This window comes from Struthio camelus, chromosome 8 (genome assembly GCF_040807025.1).
Source record: "Struthio camelus isolate bStrCam1 chromosome 8, bStrCam1.hap1, whole genome shotgun sequence".
Classification (NCBI taxonomy): domain Eukaryota; kingdom Metazoa; phylum Chordata; class Aves; order Struthioniformes; family Struthionidae; genus Struthio; species Struthio camelus.
The window spans coordinates 21547790-21574099 of NC_090949.1; the positions used below are offsets into that span (position 1 = coordinate 21547790).

Genomic DNA, 26310 nt, shown 5'->3' on the forward strand with positions numbered 1-26310 from the left:
TGCTCAAATAGTCTTCAGTAGTCTGACTAGTACGTGGGAAAGAAAAGCAGCACCATATTGTTACAGTCGAGGACAAGGGTTAACTCTTAGGATAGATTTTTCAAAACTGGTGACCGTTCCTGGGGGAAAAGGAGACCGCAGCGCGGGCCCAACGCGCGGCGAGCAGGCAACGCTCGGCGCGCGCGGCGCTCCCCTCAGCCCGGCTAACGGCCCTTTCCCCTCCCTCGCCCCCGCTCCTCCGCCCTCGGTCTCCGCCTCGCACCCACGCGCCTGCCAACAGGTGCCGAGAGCGGCCCAGGCGACGCGGGGCCCCCCGCGCCCTCCCGCCGTGGCTCTGCCCCGCCGCCCCGCGGCTGCGGTCGAGGTCGGGGTGGGGCCGAACGCGGTTTGGGGGGGGGGGGGGGGCGGAGCAGGTGTCGGCGCGGCCTCAGCCCCGGCCCCAGCCCGCCAGGGCGGTGCAGGCTCTTGTTGAAGGTCTCCTAGCAACTGCTCGGCCAATGGGAGTGGCGCTGAGGCGGGGGTGGGGGGGTTAACCCTGCGGGGCCCGGCGAGGGGCCGGAGCGGCGCTAGGTGTGGAGCGTGGAGCGGCGCTCGCTCGCTCGCTCGGGGGCCGGCTACCTCCCCCGTTCCTTCCCTCCTCGCCGCGGCCGCAGCAGGTGGTGCTACGCGGGGTGAGTGCGTAGCACTCCTCATCGGCGAGGCAGGAGGGTCCTGCGGAGAGCCCGCGGGGGGGGGGGGGGGGGGAGGGCGCTCCTGCCTGTGAGGCGCGGCAGTAACGGGCGCTCCGCGGACGTTGGTGAGGCGCGCGCGGGGGGGTGGGGGGAGGAGAGGGCGCGGGCCCCCGGCAGGCCGAGGCCGGGGCCGGTGCCGGAGTGCGGCGCGGGGCTGTGCCCCCCCCCCCCCCGGGCTGCCGAGGGAAACGGCGTCGCCACGGCCTGGGCTCCCCACGGGACGCTCCGTCCCCCGCGGCGCGCCGGGGGGGAGGGGCTGCGCCGCGCTGTGATGTTGTGGATCTTGACATGTGCCCCTTCTTGTCAGGCTCGGGCTAATCCGCAGGGACGGGGAGGGCTAGATTAGCTAGTCCGTCTGCAGTTTGCCGCCTGACCCCCCTGCCCTCCCTCCCCGAGGCCCAGCATTTTGTTGATCTCTATGCGCCTGCAGGCAGCAAACACTCGAAGAGGTGAGAGCCGTAAAGCTTTCTACTGAGTCAGTGAATTTCTGACAGCGTTTGGATTTAGCTGGTAGTTTGGTGTGATATAATAAGAGAGGATCCATAAAAGAGATTCTGGCTGCATTACCTTGGCCTTATTTTGGTTTAAAAATAAAGATTCTCCCCCCTGCAGCAAAACCCAGTTCAGTTTGAAGATCAAGTGGTAATATAAGATCACTTTATAGTATTGCTGCATTGCCTATTTATATAGAGCACTTCACTGTTTACTGTGCTGTCATGAAATAGTAGTTATGTGGCACACATATGCTATGATGGTATGATAGGAATTTCAGGGGAACAATTTAAAGAGGCATTGTGAAATAAAATCTAAACATATCAAGTAAATTTTAATGGCAAGTTTAGAAAAAAGGCACAGAGAAGTAAGTTTATGTCATTGATGGCAATTTCAGATGATAAGTAGCTGGGGGGAAAAGGCGTGATTTTCTGCTTTGGGGGAAAAAAACCCCATAGTATTAAAGTTGGCTGTCATTTGGACTGTAGAGAGGACAATACCAGAATTGGGTTCAATACCTTGTCTTGAAAGTGGCCGGCAGCAGATGCTAAGAGAAAGAGCATAAAATTAGAGGCTCGTTGTACAGTGGTGATTTTATGAGTGTATCCTCCCAGTTTACTGCAGTCTGCTGCTGAGGGATTTTTGAGCATAGGTTTGTTCTTGCTCTGTCTCTCTCTCTCGCTCTCTCTTTTAAACTTGATAGCTATTGATGAATATTTTTCCACGAATTTGTCTCTTTGTTTTTGGAGCCAGGTTACGTTTTTAGCATCCACGACATCTCTTGGTGATGTGAGTCCACAATTTATGTTTTCTGTAGGGGAATAATGCTCTCATTTATTTTCCAAATTTTACCTTGATTGTTTAATTTAATTCAGAATAGTTGTGTTAAGAGAAGCAATAAATACTTACTCTCTGTACATGTTTTTCGTACCTTTGTGCTGTTTCTCCATTTGTTTCTTCTCCTAGCTGAAAAGTCACAGCTTATTAACTCATTGCATGGGAGGATTGCTTTACCACCTTTGCACCATTTTCAGTTCTGCTCTTCCTTTTATAGAGGGAAATGTAAAACTGCATATGCTATTTACACTGGGGAAGCTTTATGTTTATAGAGTGACATAATGGTGTTCTCTTTTCTGTCCTCTGCTCCACTGTACTGTTGACTGCCTGTGAGTTTTACTTTCAGAGGAGTAGTCGTAGTGACCCTGAGATCTCATCCTGTGTGATAATTCCTAATGTAGAGCCTGTTATTTTAAGTACATGGCTGACTTCAGTATTTTCATTATGTATTAGTTTGTGTTTATGAACACTGAATTTCAGCTGCCAATTTTTATCATCTGTTTGCATAGGATGGGGACAGCCTTCTGCAGTTCTTTTCATTCAGTCTTAGTATTTATTTTTCTGAATAACTCTGTATCATAAGTGAGCTTTCTCACTTCACTGCTCATCACCTTTTTAAGTTTGTTGAGAGCAGAGGTGCCAGCACACAGTCTCTTTGAGACTCTAATTTCTTCTCTCTGGGACTCCCTTATTTCTGCTTTTCTGCCCCCTCTTTTATTTTTTCCTACTATTTCCCGTTCCCCGTCTATAATCAGTGATTAATAAATCCCCTGACACCTCAGTTTAAGAGCTTTTGGTTGGAAAAGCTTTTTGTTGTCTTGCCCAGGTATGGTTGGCTCATTCCTTCTTTCAGAGCACTGTAGTGAACTTGTTAGTGTTCCTTCCTTCTACAGAAGTTATGCTGATGTTTCACCAGTCAGTCTCATTTATTGGCATGTAACAAATCTATCTTGTGACACTGTTCTACTAACTGTTCTACACTGTTCTACACGAACCTCAGATACAGGACATCCATTCCTTGAATCCCCTGGCGAAATAAGTTATGTTTAAAAAAAAAAAAAAAGTTACGTTTAAAAACAGCTACATTCCATTCCTCCTACACGATGACCAATTTAACTTACAGCTTAGATGCCGCTGTTAATAACTTGCGAGTTTCATCATCTCTGAGACCTGAAACACGAAATTCTCGTTCTGACTTTGCCCGATGAATATTACCAACTTTAAGAGCTAGGATTTTTTTTCTTTTTAGAAGTTTTCTGTTTGCAGAGACAGAAGAGCTAAAAAGTTTGGCTAAAGCTTCAGGAAAAGGGGGAGGAACTACAGAAGATAAATGGAGAGTTCTTGGGGGTTTGCTTCTTGAGCATCAGTGATGTGAGGAACTTTGGTAGAAGAACGTTCTGTTCCAGCTACATGTAGTAAATGTTTTTGAGCACAAACAGAGGAATAAACTACCGAAGAACAGCAGAAATAGTGCCATTCATTGCCAATAGGAAGATGTTAATATGGAGATCCATAGTGTGAGCTCAAGGTTGGTTAGGAATTTGGAAGCTGGATGAAACATGTCCCTGCATCTCAAGTCTTTCAGTGACTGTGTTACCAGAACATTATCGGTCCTCTCTGTGTATATCGAAGATAGAGGTGAATATTGAGGTAGTAGGTCAGACTGTATAAAAAGAGACAGGTAGTGGAGATGATTATGAGAGGTCGGTTGGTTTCTAACATTTTTGAGCAAGTAGAGGCTATTCCTTGAAACCTGAATGTTTGGGGCAAGGACTATGACAACAAATCTAACGTTCAGTGACAGTTATCAGATGTATAGTCGTACAAAAATATATCCTTACATGTTTAGCAGATCAAATAAAAATTTATTTTCTTAAAACTCTTTAATTTTTATAAGTAAAATGGAATTGAGAAATACAACTGGGGTTTTCTAATGAGTATAATGTGGTCATAGTGAACAGAAGACTCAGCAGTACCTGCAGGCTGAACAGTTTGATTTACCTTTTCAGATTATTTTTGACAATACTGAGAAGTTTAGTCTGAAATTTGATATCACTTAAAGAAAAATTCCCTTAGAATGTGAATAACTGAAGGGAAAAACTAATTCACCCTCCCTCCCCCATTTTGCAGTTAATAGGATGAAGTGCCACAGTCTTGCAAATGTGGAGGGAAAGGTCTGGAGCCTGTTTTGATGACAAGGCCTATCACTAAAACTATAGTATTAAAGTATTGTCACTAAAGCTGTAATAGGTTTTAGAAGGAGTTATTTTAAATACATGGTTACCCCTAAGTAAAAGCTAGGTTTTAATGCTTGTTGTAGACTCTGTTACTAAAACAACTATATAGAGAGAATAATTACCAAAATTCCAGGGGGGAAATGCATGGACTTTCGTGGTGGTTGCATGAATAAAGCAGCTATGGTTTTTATGTTTTATCAAGGATAGATTTTTAAACCTACAACATGATGACTAGAATGTACCCTACATTTACATAGACTGATGTGTCTTTGTTTTATCCGGATAAAAGCCATCTGCATGGCATCTGTGGATTACTAGAAAAATGTAAAAGCTTTAAGCAGATTCACAGCTCCTTTTGCAATATAATCTTGGCAGAAGGAATCATATTGCCCTTTAAGTAAATGCTAACTATAATTTTTGGATTTTCTTTTTCAGTTTTACAAGTTAAACCTTATCTGAATATTGCAACTTGTAGTACTTAAAACATATGAAGAAGAGATGTTTATGATTCAGTGTCTGATGCATGTTGACTTTTTTCCTTCCCACTCTTTTCTAAGACATTGTGACGTCAGGGAAAAAAATATACTCTCCAGAGTTGTCTTTCCCTACCCTCTCTACCTTGGAAAAAAATTTTCTGAGTTACCGTATACTTCATTTCTCATCTGTGTCACACCCTGTGCAGGGTAGAAATGACCAGATGGCATAACACCGTCACAGTACGATGCTAAGAAAAGAACTGGTTTTATAAACTCCGGTTACAGCTCCTCCTCCTCAAGTTTAACTTCATATTTAGAATTTCTAGTATGCTGCTGTTTGTAAAGCTTGTAATCCTACTGCTGCTCATGATTTTTGGATTGTGGCACAGTCTGAACTCTAGACTTATTTAATCAGATTTTCCTCTTAAATCCTGGCATTCTCATTATCAGTTCCCCTCCATCCCTACCCCCCCAAAACACAGAAACAGAATAGGAACGGCTCCTTTCGCCTGTCTGTATTTGTGAAATTTTGAAATTTACTCTTAAGTTTGTTCTTGAAAAGAAAGATGTATTTGTCAATGAATCATGTAGGAGTTTGTGGGACTATGCATGTAAGTTTTCATCAGAAAAGTAATTTCTCAGGTGCCTTTCTAAGAATCAAGTTCTGATATGTTATTTCCATGACTGCTTTTTCTTGGGTTTTCGTGCCTCACTAGAATGAGCACTTGAATTCCTTGGTTTGATCATCAGTCAAGCGCTCTCTGATTTTAGTATAAATAGCTTATTGGGGTATTTCTTTTTTAGATTTTTGGTTGCAGTGAGGTGGCTCTGCCGTCAGATTCATGCATGTGAAATTGGGCCCCAGAGGCTTGGGTTTTTTTGACAATCCACCTAGGTCTTGTTCACCCCAGGAATCTCTTGATTGAAACAGGAAGTGACACTGCCACTTGGCAGAATTTCATCTGGAAAGCCCTGGGTCGCTACAGTGTTTTGGACAAGCCATCCAACCTGTTGGTGAAAGAACTGCAGCAAATCCCTGTTTACGGAGAATGGGCCCAGAAAGAAAATCATTTGAGTAGTTATTGCAGCTTTAGCAGTTCAGTTGCGTGTTCCTTTCTCTCTCCTCTCACCCCTGGTCAGCCAGATTTTTGGTATGAGATGCTGGGAAACAGCAAACATTGATTTAGTTTCCTACTGCATATTTTCCCAACCAGGGTTAAAAAAAATTGCACGCGCGCGCGCACACACGCGCACGCACACACACACTTCTTAATACTTTTCTCTAGTTAAAGCCTTTCTGTGTTAACTAGGATAGCCTAGTGGGATCTCTGAAGCACTTTTAAATGTTATATAGTATTTTATTATTATTCCATAATTATAAGAAATATTGCTTCAGCAGTAGATGTTTTCCATCTCTTTGTTAGTGTGTTCCTTGATATGTGATGATGGTTAAAAAGAAGAGTTTTGTAGCATACTGAAGATGAAGAGTCCTTTCTAAATACAGTGCCTCTAGACTAATTTTGCATCCCCGCTGTCTTGATCAGTAATGCTCATCTTTAACTCTCACATACTTCACTGAGGCTATTTTGAGCTGTGTGTTGTTCCAGAGGAACTGCTTAGATTGCGAAGAAGATTTAGCTGATGGATCTTAATTAGTGGACAGCTTTAAAGGTCATGGCTAAGGTCCTGAACTGGCAGTGGAAGCCACATGGAACTGATGAGATGATCTTAGCATGGGACTAACAGACTTTTGGCATTTCCTTTTGCAGCTAATGTGGAGATTGTCTTGTTCCACACATCTGAGTTTAATTCTAAATACAATATGTAAGGATGATTCAAGTACAAAATGCTGACTGCTCTCTGAAATGATTACTACTTCAAAGCTAGTGCACTCTCCCGATGCCACGTAACAATTTAAGATACTTTTGGCCAGTGGTTAAGTTTTCGGAGTTTAGCATTCACCAAATCTTGAAACAGCTGGTAGTGTTTTTTAATCTGATGTATTAAACAGCAGGCAATGTACTGCTGGTGGCCTTCTCAAGACAAAAAGATCTCAAACCTTCAAGGCTTATTGATGCGAGAAGAATATAGTGGCATTCTCTGGGCTTTATTGTATTGTACTGCCCATCTGTTCTTGCTTCCCTGGACGTCCTTCTGAACCCGAGGTTCTGCATTAATTTTTTCTATGCGCTCTTGTTAGTGTACCTAGAAGGTAAACAGCGTGCACTGGAGAGTAGTCTTGACAAAACATTAGCACTCAAAAACACGGTATGCAAGTTGCAGAACTAAAACTCTAGAGAATCATCGGATTCCCCACACCTGGACTAGTCCTGTTTCTGCTCCCAAGCAAATGTTGTTTGGGCTGATATATGCTGTGTCGGAATAGTGTTGTCAGTGTAGAAAGACCTACGGATTGGTAAACTTGTGCTTTGAGGGAATTTGGGTGATAAGATCTCATAATGGGTATGTGACCGCTTAAAGAATAAAATCCAGCTTATTTGGAAGTAATTGGATATCTGAAACGTGAGTAGTATTTTGTGGAATTTCTAACGGTCCTTAAATGGAATTTGAGTGTCTTGAGTTTCTTACGAACCTTTTGAAACACCTTATTAGAATGCAGGATTGCAGTGGCAGTAATGAGAATATACTTGCAGTTTAATTTGCATTTTTTTTTTCCCTTTTTATTTGCAGGCCTGTATCTGATGGATCCGACAGAAGCCAAACTAACATGTAAATAGTGTGTCCTCTTCATCCTGAGTTTTAATTAGAATTACCTTTTGAGTAGTTGTTTTGGATGGGTGAATGAAAGGAACAATCACCTTATGGATTCCTGCGATGAAGTCAGTAATTGTCTTTAGGATCTCAGTCTTCACTTAGTGCATTTCTGGCCATCTGGTTTTACAGAAAAAAATTGAAAAATGTGAACAGTTCAAAGAGCAGAAAGGAAACAAAAAACCCATTTCTTAAACAAGAACAACCACCAGATCCTTCAAATATTTACTGTGTGTCCTTGTTGTTTAGTGTTGCTTACGTGTACTTTCCGACATGTAATCTAGTAGTTGCCGCAAGCTTTCAAATCATCTGAGAATAATTGTTTACCTTTTTATCCAAGTAAATGTGTGAACCTGCAGAAATATTCTTCCAGCTGGGTACCTGATTTTTCTAGCGCTGGACCTTCTGTAATATGCCTGTGCGCCAATGTAATCTCTTAAAAACTTGGTGTTCCTTTGGGTGTTGCGTTGTGTGGTTGTGCTTTGGAGTTTTGCTAAGGATTCTCACTGTCTCCTGTTGTATTCTCAGGAGACCATATGAATAACAGACCACCCACAATTGCTTGGAGTCTTAAATAGACAACAAATTGCTCTTCCAAGTGATATATTTTTGTCATTGTGGGGAAAAAAGGTTTTAGTATCAGATATTACTTATTCAGACTGCGTTTATTGGAACATGGTGGTGGGAGGAACGTCCCTGTACTCTAAAAACTTACTGAGCACATCTGAAACTGGCTTAAGAATTTAATCCAAACTGTTAATTGAGAAGAGAGAGCTCTCTTTCCTCTCAGGTGAAAAGTTTATCTGTTTCCCTGAAGCTTAATTGCTCACGTGACAGCTGAAGGACTACACTGTCCAGATTTTACAAATCTAGACGGGATTTTACGTTCTCAGGAGTGTGACAACTCTAATGCCATTACATGCCTTTTTACTGGGAGGTAAGGGTGGGGTGAGGGGACAATCAGTTTATTCTCTCTTATGAGTGAGTTTTCTTTGATTTCCAGAGGGCCAGTGCTGTACTGAGTGGCTGTGCCAATGGGGTAAGGCTTCCCTATTTACTCCTTTGCTGAATCTTTAAAATTGCTGACGAAAACAAACAGCTTGCTAGGAGAAGGCAGTGTAGCTAAATGTACATGTTGAGTTAAATGTAAATAGTTAAATGTTTACTATAAGGTCCTTTCCCCTTTCTCTGCCGATAAATCTTTTGTAGAGCCTGTATTATCCTTCCCTTTAGATAGTAAGCCCGCTAAGATGGATTTAGAAAATTTCACTTATTTTAGTAATTCCTGGTTATGTAGCAGAAAAATGTGAAATATTTGGCTTGCTGCGTTTTCTGTAACGTGCATTAACAGAAACAACTGATCTGAGTTATCTGCATTGTGAGTCTTTATTCCCTTAGCGTGCGCGTGGCATTTTAGCTTGAGTTAATGGTTTACAAGACTTTCTTAAGTTTAAGGCTTATTAAATGTGGACATGTGCATCATTTTTTTTTTTTTTTACAGCATAACATTTGTTGTGCTTACTGTGTTCTAAATGCTGTGTAAAGATTTCCATAAAGAGGTAGGAGACGTTCACATGGTTTAAATCCAGTAGTGTCTCCCTTATGCCTTCTTTAATCTTCTAGCTGCATTAGATGTTATTGTTAATCTAAAACGCTCCTGCTATTTTAGGATATGCCTACGTAACAGATACTGCCAGCAATTGTACTAAATACTTCACTGCTGAACCAGTTGCTCAGGTACCCTGCCTGTCTTTGTTGCTATGGGAGATTGGAAGACTATTACTGTGCCAGTGTTGTCATCAGGTAAATTGTTCATGTTTTGAATTTAAAGGATTTGATAACTTTACCAGTGGTATTATAGCTGCTAAAGAGAGAGGTTGGCTTTTTGTGCAGGACCTAGTTGACTGTTTAAGTTGAATGTTGGATAATAAATAGTTTTGTTTTAGGTTGAGTCCTTACAGAATTACTACTGTAAAATACTGTCCCTTCAAATATATGAAGATTCTAAGAATTCATGCTTCTCAGGATATCTTGCATTTTCAGAGATTTCCTTATTTGTTCTGTATTATCTTGCCTAGTAAATTGATTACAAGTATATTAAAGGAGTAAAATGTTTTTGGCTGCTTCTACCAACTGAAAGAGTAGGTTATATTACACACTTAATATGAATAAGAATGTGCATATATTCTATAAGAATCCTTACTGAATTTACAGTTTTTTGCACCTGTATGGGAAGTTGTGCTTTTAGCAAGCCAATAAGGAAGGAAGATTGGAGGTTTTCCTTGTAGATGGAGTAAAATTTAAAAGATACAATACCTTAAAATGTTGTTGAATCTTCAATTTTTAGTGGAAGTTCAGCTAGCTAGTTTTCTATTGTGAATTGCTTAATATCTAGATGAGATTCTAAGCGCTCAACATGTAAATTTCTGTAAATAATAATTCTAGTAGTTAGGATTTTTTTTTTTGAGTGTGTGTGATGTCTTAAAACGTTAGCCCTAACTCGTTCCTTAATATTTTTAACTTTTAGATAGCAAAAATATTTTTTGTTATACCTCAGAAAAAACGATGTCTCCCCCAAGCTTAAACACACAAGTGCTACGCTTGCCACTGCCTTCATCCAAAAGCATGCACACCTTTTCCAGTGCCTTCTGCACAGAAGAGAATATTGAACAGAGTATATCCTATCTCAATAGGGTAAGTTAGATCTTCTTGTTAATTGAAGGTGATTTGAAGATAACATTATATGAGTTGTGGCAGTGGATATCCATTGAATTAGGAAGGCTTATTTCTCAATGCTCAGAAGCCAAAGTTGGTGAGGGATAGTGGGTGGTTGTGTGCCCCGCCCCGCATATAGGATTCCATCTGGTGTCTTGTTTCGCTCTTCTAGAGAACCACGAGGGATTGATCCAGTTATTTATTCCCTTCCCCACTTTGTCTTTTACCAGGAATTGACAACGTTGGGCTTTCCTTCTATTTGTGCAGAGTCCAAAGGAAAAGAATTAAATTTAATATCTGTGATAAATTGCATGAATGAATTGCTTGTACTGCAGCACAAGAACCTTCGAGCTCAGGAAGAAGTAGAAATGCAGCACCTGAAACTGGGTAGTGATATGGATCACTTGCAGAACTGCTATGCTAAATTAAAGGTAGAAAACAAGCTATTTCTGCCAATATTTTGCAACACTTGTTTTTAGCTGATATTGTACGTTCTTAATGTGCTTATTTTCTTGTTTATTTTTCTCTCCAGTACTAACCTGAAATTGTATTTTTATGTCCATTTTGTTGTTTTGAAGTTTTTTCCGATTGAAAATTCCTATAACTTGATGAAGTATGAATTAATGATAGGACTGAACTTTTTTTAGAATTATGATCTCCTTGATCAAGGAAAAGGGAAGACCATTTACACTGGAGGTGTTAATGCATGCCACAGGTGAAAATCTTAAACATATATCTGTGTTAATTTACTCCTTTGATCATTTAGCAGAAACACTCCAGTAAAAGGTGTATACAGTCATATAAAATACAGGTGCTAGCTTCCACCTCACTTTCACAATATGGATATGCTTACAGAATCCTAACTTATTAAAAATGCAGTAAATATATGAGATAATCTGTGTTAAATATCAAACTAAATTTTGTTTCTTATGAGCATATAATTCATATGTAGTCATGTATTGAAGAGTCATATTTCTGGCTCCAGAAAATAGAACAAAATTGCCACTGAAAGTGAAAGACGAACATGAAACATTCAAGGTCGAATCTAAGTGAGATGCTTTAGGAATATTTTTTTTTTTAATCTTTTGCTACTAATTTTATTGATACTGAACTATCGACACTTTTTCTAGGAACAGTTGGAATTATCTAAAAGAGAAATAGTTGGACTTCAGGAAAGAGACAGACAACTGCAAAGCAAGAACAGAAATCTCCACCAGTTACTTAAAAATGAAAAGGACGAAGTGAGTTACCTTGTACATCAACACAGATCATTAACTAGGTCTTTCAATAATAGGATGATTCTAGCAAGGCATTTCATAATAGTTTGCTTTGAACACCTTTTGTGTTTTCTTTTAGTATAGACAGTTGGCAAATGTTGTCTTTCATCAAAGTGAAATTGGCATGTTACATACTTAACTCGAATTAAATAGATTGTATTAGGGATAGGTCCAAGTTACAAAGACGGTAGGGAGTATTGCAGGAAAGCACATGTGCAGTTTTCTCATACTTTCTATGTTTCTGAATGCAGTTTTATCTTAGAAGGTTTAAAATTATCAAAATGTGGAAGAGGGTAACCGAATCCTGTCATTTGCTCAAACCTACACATATAGGAGCATTTATTTTCGTTGTATGGTGTAGGAGAACAAAGGAATGTATGTGTTTATGCTTTAGTTGAAGACAGATGTTTTTTCATGGGGTTGTTTTAGGTACAGAAGTTACAGAACATAATTTCAAGTAGAGCTACACAGTACAATCATGATATGAAGAGGAAAGAGAGAGAATATAATAAATTAAAGGAACGCTTACATCAGTTAGTCATGAACAAAAAGGACAAAAAGATAGGTGAGTAAATTGACAAAGTTTACTGCCGCAAAGTAGCATATTCTGTGTGTTAAAAATGTTCAGTTTTATTTCTTGGTATTTTTCAAGTGGATACCAGCCCTCCTTTTGTAGATGGTTGTTGAGAAGTTAAGAAAACGTTACCTAGAAGATGTAATGTTTCTTTTCAGCTGACTATGTAAGGCTAATGAACTTTTATGTTGTGTTCCATGAGATTGTTTGCTAAGCACAAACCAGCATGGCAATCTTTACAAAAATACATTTTACTAGTGCGACTTACTTGGAATCAGTTCCTAAACTACAGCTGTTTCTTGCTATTGCTGCCATCGCAGGACTTCAGGTGGTATCCTAAACACTATATTATGCTCAGCAGTTATGATCAGGAAGCAACACTGCATGAGGTTGTTTTTACCTTGCCATTACTACGTTTGTAGTCCTGTTCATGACAGAGAGGAGAAATTTTAGAGAGGAAGTGAGATAACGCACATATAGCATGTGAAATGAAGGGAAAAGAAATCTTTTTGATCATGTTAGCACTCTTACATTATGCTGCACCCCAAAAATCGTTTTCAGGACTTCAACCAGTGCTGTTTAGTGTGAGCGTAGGTTTGGGGAGGAGGGTGGTATTGTTTTGCTGAAAACAGGTATCACCACTATGTAATTGTAAAAGCATTCTTGCTCTTCTTGCACTTCTTGGTTCGTATATCTGGCTTCGGAGCATTTATATCATTATTCTCCAATATTTAAATAATTATTTTGGGTCAGTAAATGTGACAAGAAATTTCATTGTCAGACAAAATGTGAGGACTTGATGCCATTGGAAGGGGAAGTCCTACTCTTCCTCCCTCCCCGCTACACCCCAGCAACTCTCTTAGCTGTTTGCCAACTGTGGCACACGTGACATTTTAGTGAGCTGGTTTAGCTCACTAAACCAGAAGAGGACTGTTCATGTTGCTGAAATGATTTTCTGTCAATTTAGTTTCCTGAAACTGCATGAGAACAAGCTGAGGTAGGTGAGGACACTGAAGCGGGAACATCTATTCTGGCAACAGCAAATCAGCAGATATCAACTCAGTAATGCCTAGAAGCCTCACCCTGAGGACAACATAATTTATTTGGGGCAGGTTCTTGACTCCAGTTCGCTAAAGCTCATTCAGCTATCAGTGAGGACAAAATAATTGGATTTTAAATCTATTTTGTGTTTCCTTTATGGCTAACTGGAATTGAACTTAGGCCACTAATCTGATGGCTTTTTTGCAAACGTATACAAAGAAGTTTCGTTTCAAGGAACAGCTTGTGAGACATCAGGAAGTTGCTTATTCTTAACTGGAGATAAAAGCTGGTGTTACTGCTGAAAGGGTGGTTAGAGTTGATACACGATTGTTATAGACAACTAAAACAGGGATGAAAGGTGTCATTAAGAAATGTATCAAAAAAGATAAGACAGGGTGACTTTTTTTTTTTCCCTCTTCTGATTTCCAACTAGAAACATTTTTCTTCTTTTCTGATCTCTCTCTAATTTTGTTAAGCAAGGCAGTGTGGTCTCTCACGTGGGTCTGAAGATTGAGGGGGATATTTGGATAACATGGTCACTTGACAATAATTCCATGTAAAGGCAAATAGGTAAATGCAGTATCATCTGAATATTTACATAAAGTGTGAATCACCTTAAAATTGAAACATCTTTTTTATTTGTAGCTATGGATGTTCTAAATTATGTTGGTAGAGCTGATGGGAAGAGAGGTGCATGGAGGACTGATAAGACAGAAGCCAGGTGAGCTCGTAGCTGTTTCATCAGTGTTAACTGAAGCATATGTCATGGCTGTCATGTTGTTATTGTAAGATTTCTGCTTCCAGAAATGAAGAAGAAATGTACAAAGCTCTGTTAAATGATTATGAACAACGTCAAAAACAGCTCTTAGTGGAAAATGCTGAGCTGAAAAAAGTCCTTCAGCAAATGAAGAAAGAGATTATTTCACTTCTCCCACCACAGAAGCAGAAACCTAAAGAAAGGTCTGAAGATGGGCCAGTAAGTATTCTTCAGTTAAAATTAAATCTCTGTGCTAGCTTGGTACAGTGTTGGAGTCATTTGATCATAGAAAAATGATAAACTCCCTGTTGCCAGACCTGCAGTGGATTGCGCATCCTATGTAGTGCTTGACATTCATGCCTATTGAGATGTTCTGCCTCTGCCTTTGGACAATTTCCAGTCTATTTTGCCCAGGCAGTCCATGGAAAGCTTTCAGGTTTATTTTAAATGGATTTTAGATGCAGTAGTTACCTGTATGCAATCCTAGATAACGATACATTTTTGGATGTTGTCTGCCTTCTGTACTAAGATGTTGAAATTAGCTTTCAAGGTGCTTATGCAGGGAAACCAGGCTTCCCATAGTAACCATGGGAGACATAATAAGGGTGGGCTCCTACAGTCCACAGATTCGGTGAGGTATTAGTTCTTTTAATGGAGCTTCTGATATGTTCCAGAAAAATGTTTGACTTCCAAGTAAAATGGCTTGGGTTTCTTGTTTTGTTTCCTGATTCTAAGTATTACTCTGTTTACACAGGATGCTTCGTTTATATGAAAACAGCACGTTCATTGTTTAGCAGAGAGTTTATTTACTCCTTTTGCTAATTGTCTGCTAGAAGTCATAGTTCTATTTTGGTGTCAAAGTTAGATGGAGAATAATCTGAAAGGCTAAGTGAGCTTTCTCTCAGGAATAAAAGAAAGAGGGTCCTTGGAAATTAGCAAGAGTTGAAACACAGAAAACAAGCCTCCTGGTTAGGTTCTAGGAATCAATCAAGACTGATGGTGTAGTAGTAATAGAATATTCTGTATGAGAATATGCACGCTCTGCAAAACAGGGTGTGAAGCTATTTCTATTACAGAAAACAGCACATATCCGTGTGTAAGAATATGTATGGATGCACCCTGACATAGAGCGCTGTTTCCATAGAGTTTAGTACTTGCTATTTCAAAAGGCCGGACAGTCTAGTGCCTCTTTTTTTTTTTTTTTAAAGACATGAAGAAACTCTTCTTAACTTCACCAGATGACTTGCATCTTACACGTGGGAGTCACTCTGTGTGGTGTATTTAGTGAAGTAGTTAGTAATGTGCAGTGTACTCACCTTTGTCTTGAAAGTTTGTGTTGGAAATCAGGAAGTTTAATCTATTCCTAAAACTCAGTAACATGGAGTGATCATCTGTAGCAGGTCTTGGGTATAGCACACAGTGTAAAACATACGCAGATTCCAGTTCTGTAGTGGTCCTTTTGCTAGTTAGAACTACAGGGAGGCCAGCAGGTTTTGGCGTAAACTTGAGTACATTTGTGAAAATCCAGTGATGGGAATGTGGCCTGTATGAACTTGTACACTGAGGCAAACTTGGGGAAAAACTGGGTCTTAGCTCGGTGAAATACACCATTCTTGTGTGATTAAGACAAGTGATTGTAAAATGTTAACTGTTGCAGCATTAATAGGCTATTAAATAATAATAAAAGCCTACATTGAAACTCACTTCCAATTAGTCATCTTGTAATAGTACTAATTAACCAAATTTAAGAGAACTACTGACTAGACAACAGTAATTTTTTAATAGTAGCATAATAATAGAAGTAATTATTAAATGCAAATCTGAAGTGTAGTTTTGTCAGCAGGGTTGTAAGGGCATTTGCTGTTTGGTCTGTTTCATGCCTTCTCTAATTTTATATATTTAAAAACACCCTAGTGTTTAAAACTAAACTGGGTTTTACCATTATTGTGACAAATGATTGTTGTTTTTTTTTTTTTTTTTCCCCTCCCATTTGTCAAATCCATATGAACAGGAAAAAAAAAATGCTGAAAACTATTTTCTTGCAGGAAAAACTAATTTCAGAGGAATTTCAGAAATGAATTAGGTTTACCGTCTATCGCACAATGATGTTGCATTGATTGGTCTTTTGTTTAGAAGTACTGGTATGCTTAGTGAATGTCTGAAAATCAAGTTCTATTTAAAACATTGCTCCTGATAGTTCGTGCCTGTTTGTGGCTTTTTTTGACATTGTTGGTATGAAATCTGAACCTATCTTCAATTTATTGCACAAAAAAAAATCCATAATATTTTTATTTGGAAATGCTAAATCCTTCTTAAAAGGAAACATTTACTTTGGAATGTGGCAGCTGATGATGAGGTCACTTCAGTCATCATTTTGCATCTCATCACAAAATAACAACCACGAAATCAACTAGGCTGGTCCTTGCTGCGTAGCTAGGAACCACAAAGCCTTGGAAACTGTCTCATTTGGGTTAGTCATCTCTGGGTTCCCAGTGTTAAAGCTTTAAGAGCCTCCTTCTAGCTAAACTGCTGGGCTACTCTCCCTAGAGCAGGAACCCAGGGTTCTGCGGGGAAAAAAATCCCAAAACACCACAGAGGCCCAGAAATCATGGGCGAAAGGGAGTCAGCGTGGCAGGATTTGTTAGGGTCTGGGTTCCTCAGAGCCATTTGCATGGTGGATCTGATGAAGAGGCTGGCGTTCAAGAACCATGAGTTCTGTCAGAAGTGGTATGTTTCCATTAGACCATTTGTTTTCAATGAGCTGCGGTTTTTTGATGATGGAAGCTGGAGTCTTGCTTTGACTGATTTACAGTAGTATGGTGATCATAGAAGCTTGCTTACGTTAAAGGGAAGTCAAGTATTTCAAGTTATGCATAGCAGGATTTTTACCTGTGTGTTATTTTGCTAATTTTAAGTTAAAATGTGGATAATATAAAGTTTTGCCTGAATAAGTGGTTTAAAACAAATGACTTGGACATACTTTGCAGTCCTTGTTCATCACTGTGGTTGGGTCTTCATTGCTTATGCTGAGTAAAGTAAGATTATTGGAATGCAGAGTTTGGGACTCAGATATTGTTAAGCTTACAATAAAAATCATAATATTGCCATAGTGATATCCAGAGGCCTAGTCCAGATTGGGCTTTCATTGTGTTAGCATATATATGTGTAGGTAAAGCAAGAAAATGTTCCCTTATGTCGTGATACAAAATACTAAAAAAAAAAAAAAAAAAAGCTTTTTCTTTTTTAGCTGTTATTTTGCTCCATGAGATCTCCTAAACTCTAGCTTTAAGAGAGAAAGTGTTACTGCATCTCTAGAGTGAATTATTATGGCGCCTTCAAACTTAACCATTTTTGTATTTCCTATCCCATTTTTCTTATCTACTTATGAGTTGAAGGGCTTGTAGATACTTGGGAGGAGTGGAGTATTTATGCTAGGCTTAGGTTTATTTAAGCAGTTTTTTTTTAACTCGGATCTAAATTGCTCTGAGCTAGTCTTTTTGTCTTGACCATTTCGAGACTTTTCTATCTTAGAGTGACATTCAAGTTTGATACTCAAACAGCGAAGTAAAGCGGAAGTGGGAGAGGGAAGTTCTAGTTCCACTGTACCTTCAGTGTGCTGTGTGTGGAGCATTTTTTTTTTTTTTTTTTTTTTTTTTAAGATCGTAGAGAAGAACAAGACAGGAAGAAATTACTTAATCTCCAGCGGGGACGGGGGTGGGGGAAATGAATGATCTTTACGAATAGTGCAAACACCATCTTTGTCTTGAGTCCTATCCATGCTGCACAGTGAACCCATGCTTCTGGATCTGATTGTCTTATGGGCAGCCATCACATTAGTCTCACAGCAGAACTTCTCAGTAGTCTGCAGTTCTGTGGCTTGAAGATGCGTTTGAGATGTATTTGAGTCTTGCTAGCCTCTGTTGGAGGTTTGGAGACTGCCCGCTTCTGTCTCTTAGGCATTATGCAATCGGGGAACCAACCTACCTGACAGCCAAATTTCCCTGGATGGAAAACTCTCTTCCTATCTCTAAAGGTTCTCATTTTCTTTGGTTAATCAAACCCATATACATAAATAAATAAATACGTATTTAGAGTTGTAGGGTGGTTTGCAGAAGACTCTCTGCTTTTACAGGTACTGTCAGACTTGGAGGAGGATATTGGAGAATTAAATAAAGAGAATATGTGGGAACTCTCTTGTGAAACTGTGCGAGAGCAGCTTACCAACAGCATTAGAAAACAGTGGAGAATGTTGAAAAATCATGTTGAAAAGCTGGATAACCAAGGTGATGCTCAACTGTATTACACATACATACAAATTGCTACTGATAATTCCATTTTGATACCATCTTTTTAGACTTTGCTCAACTGAATATCAACCTAAAGTAAAAGGAAGCTAAAATGGAAGAATTGTGATCTGGTAGACTTTCTGAAAGGTCTTGAGACTAGCATTTTCTGTGTGAGTTTTAACTGATGGAAATTAGGGAAACAATTGCATAGCATGCCTGTTATCATAGGAAAGGACACTGTTATAGTTTGATGCAGGAAACAACAGCTTTCTCCGGGAATAATTATTTTTCTCTTGAAGATGCGCTCTCTGTAATAAATACAGTTGTTATCTTACCCCAGCTCTTTGAGCTGTTCAGGTAATGCAGATGTAACAATTAGAAATAATTGGTAGCAAAATAAATCTAAATCCCTCTCAGAGCTCAGGCTTGTCACGGCCATACTGCTGAGATTCATATGCTGGCATTGTAGAGTGATCTGGCTGATGGCATGGTGCTAGACTCTCCTCATATCCAGCTGTTGAACAGCATTAAAATACAGCTAAAAATATATAAAATTCTTTCCTAGTATTATTTTTCCATGTAAGCATATGCTGCTGCTACCACAGGGATGTTTGCAGTCAAGAATAAGACTGAGAAGGTCATGCATGCAATTACAAATGAAAGAGCAGATGGTCTATGAGAAATTTTCTTTCTTTAAATGCTTGCACTGTGGAAAAGATTTTAAGAACGTGAGTTCTGAGTGGTACCTGATTTGGTGTAACTAACTGACAAACAGCTGTAAGCAGCAGGGGAAAAGTGCTTCAAGTACTTGCACTTTTTTTCTTGTGGTCACCTTTTGTTTTTTGAACTTGTGCAGATGACTTTTTTTTTTTTTTTTTAATCCTGTAGGATTCAGTTAGTGTTCAAACACTGACATCGGAGGATCAGAATTTGACTTATAACGATCACCTTGATAGCAATGTGTTGCCGCATCTGCATGAAATTAAAATAATGCAGTACATAATTATACAATATACATTTATTTCTCTAATTCATTTCCTTAGTGGGGTAAAAATATGCATGATGTTCTGACTGTTAGCCTTGTTTTTCCATCACAGAAAAAGAAGAATGCAAAGGCTTTTTTTAATCCGCAAAAATACATGTGTGTGTGTATGGGGGGGGGTGTATATATATGTATTTATATGGTCCGTATCATATTTTTATGAACACACATGCCCTTCAAAAATGGTCTCAGAAGAACAGACTTAATAGCATGTCAGTGAAAAGTCTTCAGTTATTTAAAATAAGTTGGGATAACTGGTGAGATGAGATTTTTTTTTGAATTTTTTTTTTATTGCAATGCAAACTCATGATACCTCAGGGAATGTAAAACAGCTATAGGATATTTCATTACCATTTTTCTAAACTTAATTGTGTGCCTAATTTACATATGTAGTACCAATCCTAGATCTCTGTCTCTCATAGAAATAATTTTGAATCCACTCTATGTGTATAGTGTCTGTGTTTGTAGGAAAAACAAATACAGCTTAAAATTTTTACTGTTGTTCCCAGTGATGTGAGGGATTTCTTACTTGTTTGTAAGTAGCTTTTTTTTTTTTTTTTTTTTTTTCCTCCTCCCCTTAGTGTCACGTGTATGTTCAGGGACTTTGAATGACAAAGATGTAATTTCAAGAGAAGACCATGAACTGGAAACTGAAAAGCTAGAGTTAGAAATTCAGCAGTGTAAGGAAATGATCAAAACTCAGCAACAACTCTTACAGGTAGCAGGCTTTAATTTATGTTGTCTGTCTTATATGAATCTAAGCCTTTCTTTAATGGGTCACCTCTTTCATCTCTGAGCATTTCTCCATTCACTATACGCTTTGTAAATAAAATGTTTCGGTGTTTGGCCTGAATTATAGGGGTATTTGTGGGTTGTTTTCCAGGTCCATAACTTTAATAAGCTTGTGAGCCTGGTGGGAAGAATCTGGGAGATAAACAAGGATTAGGAAGTCTGATGCCTGAACAGAGTCATTGTGCTTCTGCAGACTCTGTCCTCCCTCCAACCTGGCACTTATGGCATTGTTTCTATGTTAATCTTAGTGATTTTTTGATAACACTGTGAATAAAACTGAATCTATGGAAATACTGCACATCTTAATAGTCCCAAATTAATATTTTTGTATTTTGTTGCTTTATATCTGCAGCAGCAGCTTATGTCTCCATGTGATGATGATACCACTCTGTTACTACAAGACTGTTATTTGTTGGAAGAAAGAGAGCGTCTTCAGGAAGAATGGAGACTATTCCGAGAACAAAAAAAGAATTTTGAGAAAGAACGAAGAAGTTTTACAGAAGCTGCTATTAGACTAGGACTTGAGGTATTGGAAAAGTGGAAAGGTATTAGAAAAGGGAACTCACAAGGAAGATGAGTTACTGTTGTGGCGGTAAAACTACATAACACACAGTAAAGTGCAGCCGTCCAGCAATATCTGTTTGCTAACATCTTTGTACAGAAGGCTCACCCTTCTCATTTTACTGTGCAAAATCTTTGGACGTTATAGCAGATCATTCTATTGGCCCTTCAAAAACTGAGTTTTTCAGATGTGGTTTTGAAAATACAGTTACTTCAACTGGAATATCCCATTTTTCTGTTACCAGTCTTGGCTTTTGAAACATCCAAATATATTCAAAAATCAATCCACTTATTTTTACTTGAAATTGGATGCTGTTTTAGCTTGATTTCCTAAGAAAGGCAGGCCTGTACAAATTTTAGTCAGATTTGGCTGATGGGATGAGTTCTCAAAGATACCAAATTCTTAAACTTTTGTGAAAATTAGTGGCTATGCACATACCCAAATTAACCACGGCTTTTTCCTCATTAGGGACGTTATCTGTTCTGTTCTTGTATTTAAGCTGCCAATAAATACGCACATGCTGGAAAGCGGTCAGGGTAGATGTGTTTCTAAACCAGTCATAGCATGTGTATCCTTTTGTCCAGCCAGGAGTTAGGGTCAAGAGCATGAAGGGGATTACAAGTTTAGTGGGGAAGGAAGGTTATGGTGGTGTGGTGGTCATGTGGTGTGGTGGTCATGAGGCTGCAATGGTACAGATACAACAGGACAAAAGTATATTGAAGAAGAGAAAGAAGGAACTCCAGATTTACTGCTTACAGAATTACTTGCTTTAACATGCAGACGAAAAGGTTGAGGTGGGATGTGATTGAAATTTATAACACTGTGGATTCAGTTGGTCAGGTGAAAGCAGTACTGTTATTCACCAAATCCCTCAAGATTAGAACTAGAGGGCACTCATTGAAACTGGCTGGAAATCAGTCCAGAACATATAAAACAAGGTACTTTTTTTACTCATCAGGTAGTGGGCTTCTGGATTTTACTGCCTCAGGAGACTGGGCGGGGCAATCAGTAGTAGGTTTAAAAGCAGTTGGCCTAATTCCTGAACAATACATCCACAAATGAATGTGGAGGAGCCAGGGATCTGTAATCAGGTGACTTTGGAGAAACTGAGGGGAATGGACAGAAAGTGGTCAGGCTCATGTGATCTCTCTGTATGGCGTCTCCTGCGATTATTGTTGGAGGCAGAATGCTGAGCTGTGTGGACGACTTGTCTGACTGAGAACAGCGTTTTTCCTTCTCTTTTTTTTTTTTTTTTAATTTTTTTTATGATGTAAAATTTTTGTAGGAAACATAAAATACTTTGGATTTTACTTGAGGTACCAGTGCAGCACTGGTTCACATAGTGAAAAATATTGTCAGTACATGTGTAAGTGCATATTCACCAACTTTTCCATTTCATTTTCACTTGAATGAGTTTGAGTTTCATGGTGGACCTTGAACTCAGCTTTAAAAGTCATGAGTAGTAAGTAATAAATGACAATAGTTTGTCCAGAAATGTTGAAGGCTACATTGTAGCATAAGTGTAACTGCTTGTGCTTCTACTTGTTAAACTGCTTAACCATGCAAGGAGGAGCAGTATTACAAGCTCTGTAGATGTTTGTGAAAAACTTTGCATTGGAGTTGAGTTGCTCTGTTTTCTGTTGGTATAGAAGGAAGAATTTTGCATAATGGGAACATCCTGTTGCACTGATATTTTTGGAGAAAGAATAGTTTTCTCTTGTTTCTACAGCCATTGGATCTTCTGAGGGTTGTCTGTGGCCATTATTTTCCTCTTCCTTGCTCTCAGAGCTGTTGGGAAAGGGTCCCTTTCTGCCCAGTTTTGGGTGGAAGTAATCAGTGCTGTTTTCAATGTTGTTTTTGTCTGCTTAAGAAAGAGCTCAGGGTTGAAGTAATCCTTATTGGCAGCGGCCCAGAAATGGGGGGTACCTCCAAGAGGTGGTGCTACACTGCAAAAAAAGTGCAGGAGGCAGTGATAGGAGATTGTGTGTCAGTGGCCTCAAGAACAGTGAAATGAAAGGTTTAGTCAGACCTCTGTAAAGCAAACCTTGTGGTTTGGCCTGTAAACACCTCTTCAACTAATCCTTGTGGAATTCGAAAGCTTGCTCACACAGTTGTAATTCATTGAACTGCTGGCTCTTCTTATTTACATGGACACATTATGCTTTGATTTTTAGATAAAATAGCATCAATTTAATGTGGATTAAGCTTGTTCCTGTTGTCATAAATGTAAGTGGTATTTCTTTTCCTAGAGGAAGGCTTTTGAAGAAGATAGAGGAGCATGGTTGAAACAGCAGTTCTTAAGTATGACTACTGATTACAAGCACTCTGAAAATGTGACAACTCCAAGTGCCTTCTTAGGAAGCAAGTATTCAGTTTACATTATGTAACTGTAATGTCTTCTTTTCCTCGTAACTGGAAGATGCAAATATGAACAAAAATGAAACTATTCTTGGGGGGGAGGGGGGAGGAGGAGACAAATACCTTCCCAAGACAAATTTCACCTTATACCTATATATTTATATCTGTCAGGGCAAGTGATGGTTCAAAAGCTGCTTAGAAAGGGGATCCCGATGATCCCATCTCAAATATAAGTTCATTGTACAGATACGAATGGGTTTTGTGAAAGTCAAATACATGACAGCGGAGTTCTTGGAGAACGCATGGAATTACTGAATTAAGTTAAATGCAGTGATAAAAATTATGATCTACAGAGATATAAATAGATTAGAAGCAAGTTTTGGAAACAACATCGTAATGGGGGGAAGAAGGCATTCACTGCTTGAGATAACACTAAACATGCAAACACATGTGCACATACACATTTGGTATAAAATAAGGACTTGGAAAAAGGAGTAGTGAAAGAACATAATGATAATGGAAAAATGTGAGTGATAGAGAATAGAATTTCAAGATTCAAATCTTAATGTGGGCATAATTTCTTCTCAAAAAGATAATAAAAATGTGGCTGTTATGAGTGTTTTATAACGCTTATAGTTTGGGCTATAATTTTTGTTTTAAATATCTTTAACTTTGCAACTTTTTTCTTTTGAGCTGTTAAGTTGTTGGTGGGTTTTTTGTTGTTGTTTTGGGGTGTTTTTTTTTTTTTCTTCGTACAAATGCTTGAATAAGCATGTGTGATGTTTTGGTCTTCACCACTGAGGTTTGGTTACTTTTAAGGAGGAAAAGAAAAAAGGAAAAAATAACAACAATCTTTGTTAAATGGATTCTTCTTGTGGGAGCCAACGTTTAAAGATAAATGTGTGAAACAGCTGGCAAGTAAAGATAGATGCTTTGAGTTTGTATTCTTGGTAGATAAAGTAGCCTGCCTCTTGTGTTCTGGCTCCTCCTTGTTTCTCATTTTAATCTGCAATTCCTGTAGCACTACTGTATGCCTTCTGTAAGTGTGAAATGATCTTCCATAGTAGGAAAATGTTTATATTTAGGAACAGGACTGAGATTGTTGGGATATTGCTCATGAAGAATGACTTGATTTAATGGTCTATGAGTAAATTGGGAGATCTGTGTAAGGTTGTATGCCAAAGCTTTTGATTTGTAATTTACTTTTTTCTAATTTTTAGTGTTTCTGGATGCATTTAATGCAGTATTTTATTTTCTAAATTGCATTCTTCAATCTTATTAATCCCAAATTTTAAGCTACTGGATAATAGTAAGTATTTAAAAAAAAAAAAAAAAAAAAGCTGCAAAAGCCACACAGACTCACACTACCGTTTGGATATTACTCCACAAGCTGTCATTAAAGTTGTTCTAAAATTAAATCTTGATTTTTACGTTTGTCTAAAAACTCTTAGTCCTTTAGTGCTACAGTGAGTACTTTATAATACAGAATAATTCTATTTTCTCCCAATTTATATGAAGACTTTTAAATCTAAATGTGAAGGAAAAGTTGGCAGGAGTTGATCTGGCCATACTAAGTTTGACCCAGTCTTTCCATTGTCTTTAGTGATGATTAAGTTAGGTTATATAAATGCTAAGGAATCTAATTTATTGCTTTTAATTTTTTTTTTATATTCAGACAAGTTTGTAAGTTCTCATGTTGATGTTAATTTCTTCGCATGCATCCTGAAGATTTTTTTTTTTAACTGAGTAAAAAGCTTTGTGAAGCAAGAAGCTTTACATTTGACTGACTTTAAACTTGACTTCAGTATGACTACTTGGAGTAGTAGTTGTGTATTTAAATGCTTCATTTTCAAATTCATAAATCCAGATTTTTAATTTCAATAGCATTAAGTGTACTTATTGTTGCAGATATGCTACAGAATTTTGTAAGATTTATCATTATAGATACACTGTAAGTTTCGGGGGATGGGTTGTTTTTACTTCCTTCCTAAAAATAATATAGTGGAAGTCATAAAGAATCTGGTTCTTCAAATATTTTCAACTGCACTGCAGTTTGATGATATATATTCCTTCTAGATTCTTTGACTGATGATACATATTGCTTTTAGGTTCTGACCAAGACAATCGGTTAGTGAATTCCACATCTCAGCAAAGAAAACCTCACTGTATGTTGAGTGCACCTCTTTCAGCAGAACCTTGCCAGACATCTCAGTGTATTTCACGTAACAGGTATCTGAAATGACATTGCAGATCATTGTTTTGATAATATTCATTTAAAGCATAGAGACTAAATGGTCATATCTTAGAGTTTTTATAAGTTTTATGCCTGATATATAGCAAAGCATGCTAAACATCATACTAATCGTAAGACCGTAGTATTGTGATTCTAGCTGAACCTTAATTTGTAAAGGAATATATTGTTGTTTACGTTATAACGTTCTCTTTTTACCAGTTCCAAGGCTGCATCAAAGAAACCTGCTGGAGACAACAAGCCAAATCAGTGGAAGGAAAGTGACAAAGAAGAAACTGAATAATGCACAAAGTTACAGGAAGACTTCTAGAGTTGGCACTCTTTGCTATGTAGAAACTTGCACATAGAACAACTGCCTTAGATTTCCTAGGGTTGCCTGTTGTTTTTTGTTAGAATAAGTATATGAACACATCTCTAAAGTGAAATGAAATGCTGTGAGTTTGATTATCCTTCTAGAGGATTATGTGGTGATCTGAATTGTGGTGTGTGTGTGTGTATGTGTGTGCACGCGGCTTTTATTTTTTAGACCATTTCTTGCCTCTTTTTCTTGCAACTCTTGAAATATATTTATTTAAAACTATATAAAAGCTTTGATATTTTTCTAGTAACAGAAGCTCTGATTCTGTGAATGAAGCAATGGTTTGAAACTTCAGCTGTAATGAAACACTCAATCCTAATGTTTCTTTTGATCACAGACAGAGATAGCACTTTTAGGAATTGTTTAATTATTGGAAACATTCATTTATGTCTCAAGTGTAACTGGCATTAAAAATTCTTTTGCCTCAACTTGAATGTACAGTATACTGTAGATTTTTAACAAAACAGGTTCTATATTTATTAAGTTGCGTGATTTGAAAATACCTCTTTGATATTTCAGAAGATTTAAAGTGCAAGATCTTTATATATTTGTAAATAGAGGAAGTAGATGATTATGCTGAGATGCCATGAATGAAACGCGTGCATCCATAATATTATTTTACATGGTGATTTAAATTGTTTTATAGTGATACTCCGTTTACAGATGCATTAGGACTTTCAATGTTTCAGTCAGGAAACATTATTTCAAACATATCTGAACAATAAATGTGTAAATCTATTCTAAGAAACCCT

The 26310-nt window shown here is 38.4% G+C and overlaps 1 protein-coding gene across 6 annotated transcripts; it reads left to right on the plus strand.

Annotated features, from left to right (window-relative positions):
- Nucleotides 1-508: 508 nt before the first annotated feature.
- Nucleotides 509-26306, plus strand: SSX2IP (SSX family member 2 interacting protein). Of its 6 annotated transcripts, XM_068952656.1 has the most exons (18): nt 509-671; nt 1039-1180; nt 7465-7503; nt 8549-8584; nt 9047-9104; nt 9215-9348; nt 10073-10239; nt 10491-10691; nt 11391-11501; nt 11967-12102; nt 13798-13873; nt 13957-14128; nt 18042-18192; nt 19819-19955; nt 20382-20555; nt 22841-22952; nt 25058-25178; nt 25402-26306. In XM_068952656.1, the coding sequence occupies exons 6-18, from the start codon at nt 9306-9308 to the stop codon at nt 25481-25483; spliced, it is 1683 nt and encodes a 560-aa protein (XP_068808757.1). In that variant the 5' UTR covers nt 509-671; nt 1039-1180; nt 7465-7503; nt 8549-8584; nt 9047-9104; nt 9215-9305; the 3' UTR covers nt 25484-26306. The 6 variants fall into 6 exon arrangements, with proteins under 6 accessions (XP_068808757.1, XP_068808756.1, XP_068808760.1 ...); XM_068952655.1 differs by lacking the exon at nt 1039-1180 and having other exon boundaries at nt 540-671; XM_068952660.1 differs by lacking the exon at nt 9047-9104 and having other exon boundaries at nt 558-671.
- Nucleotides 26307-26310: the final 4 nt, after the last annotated feature.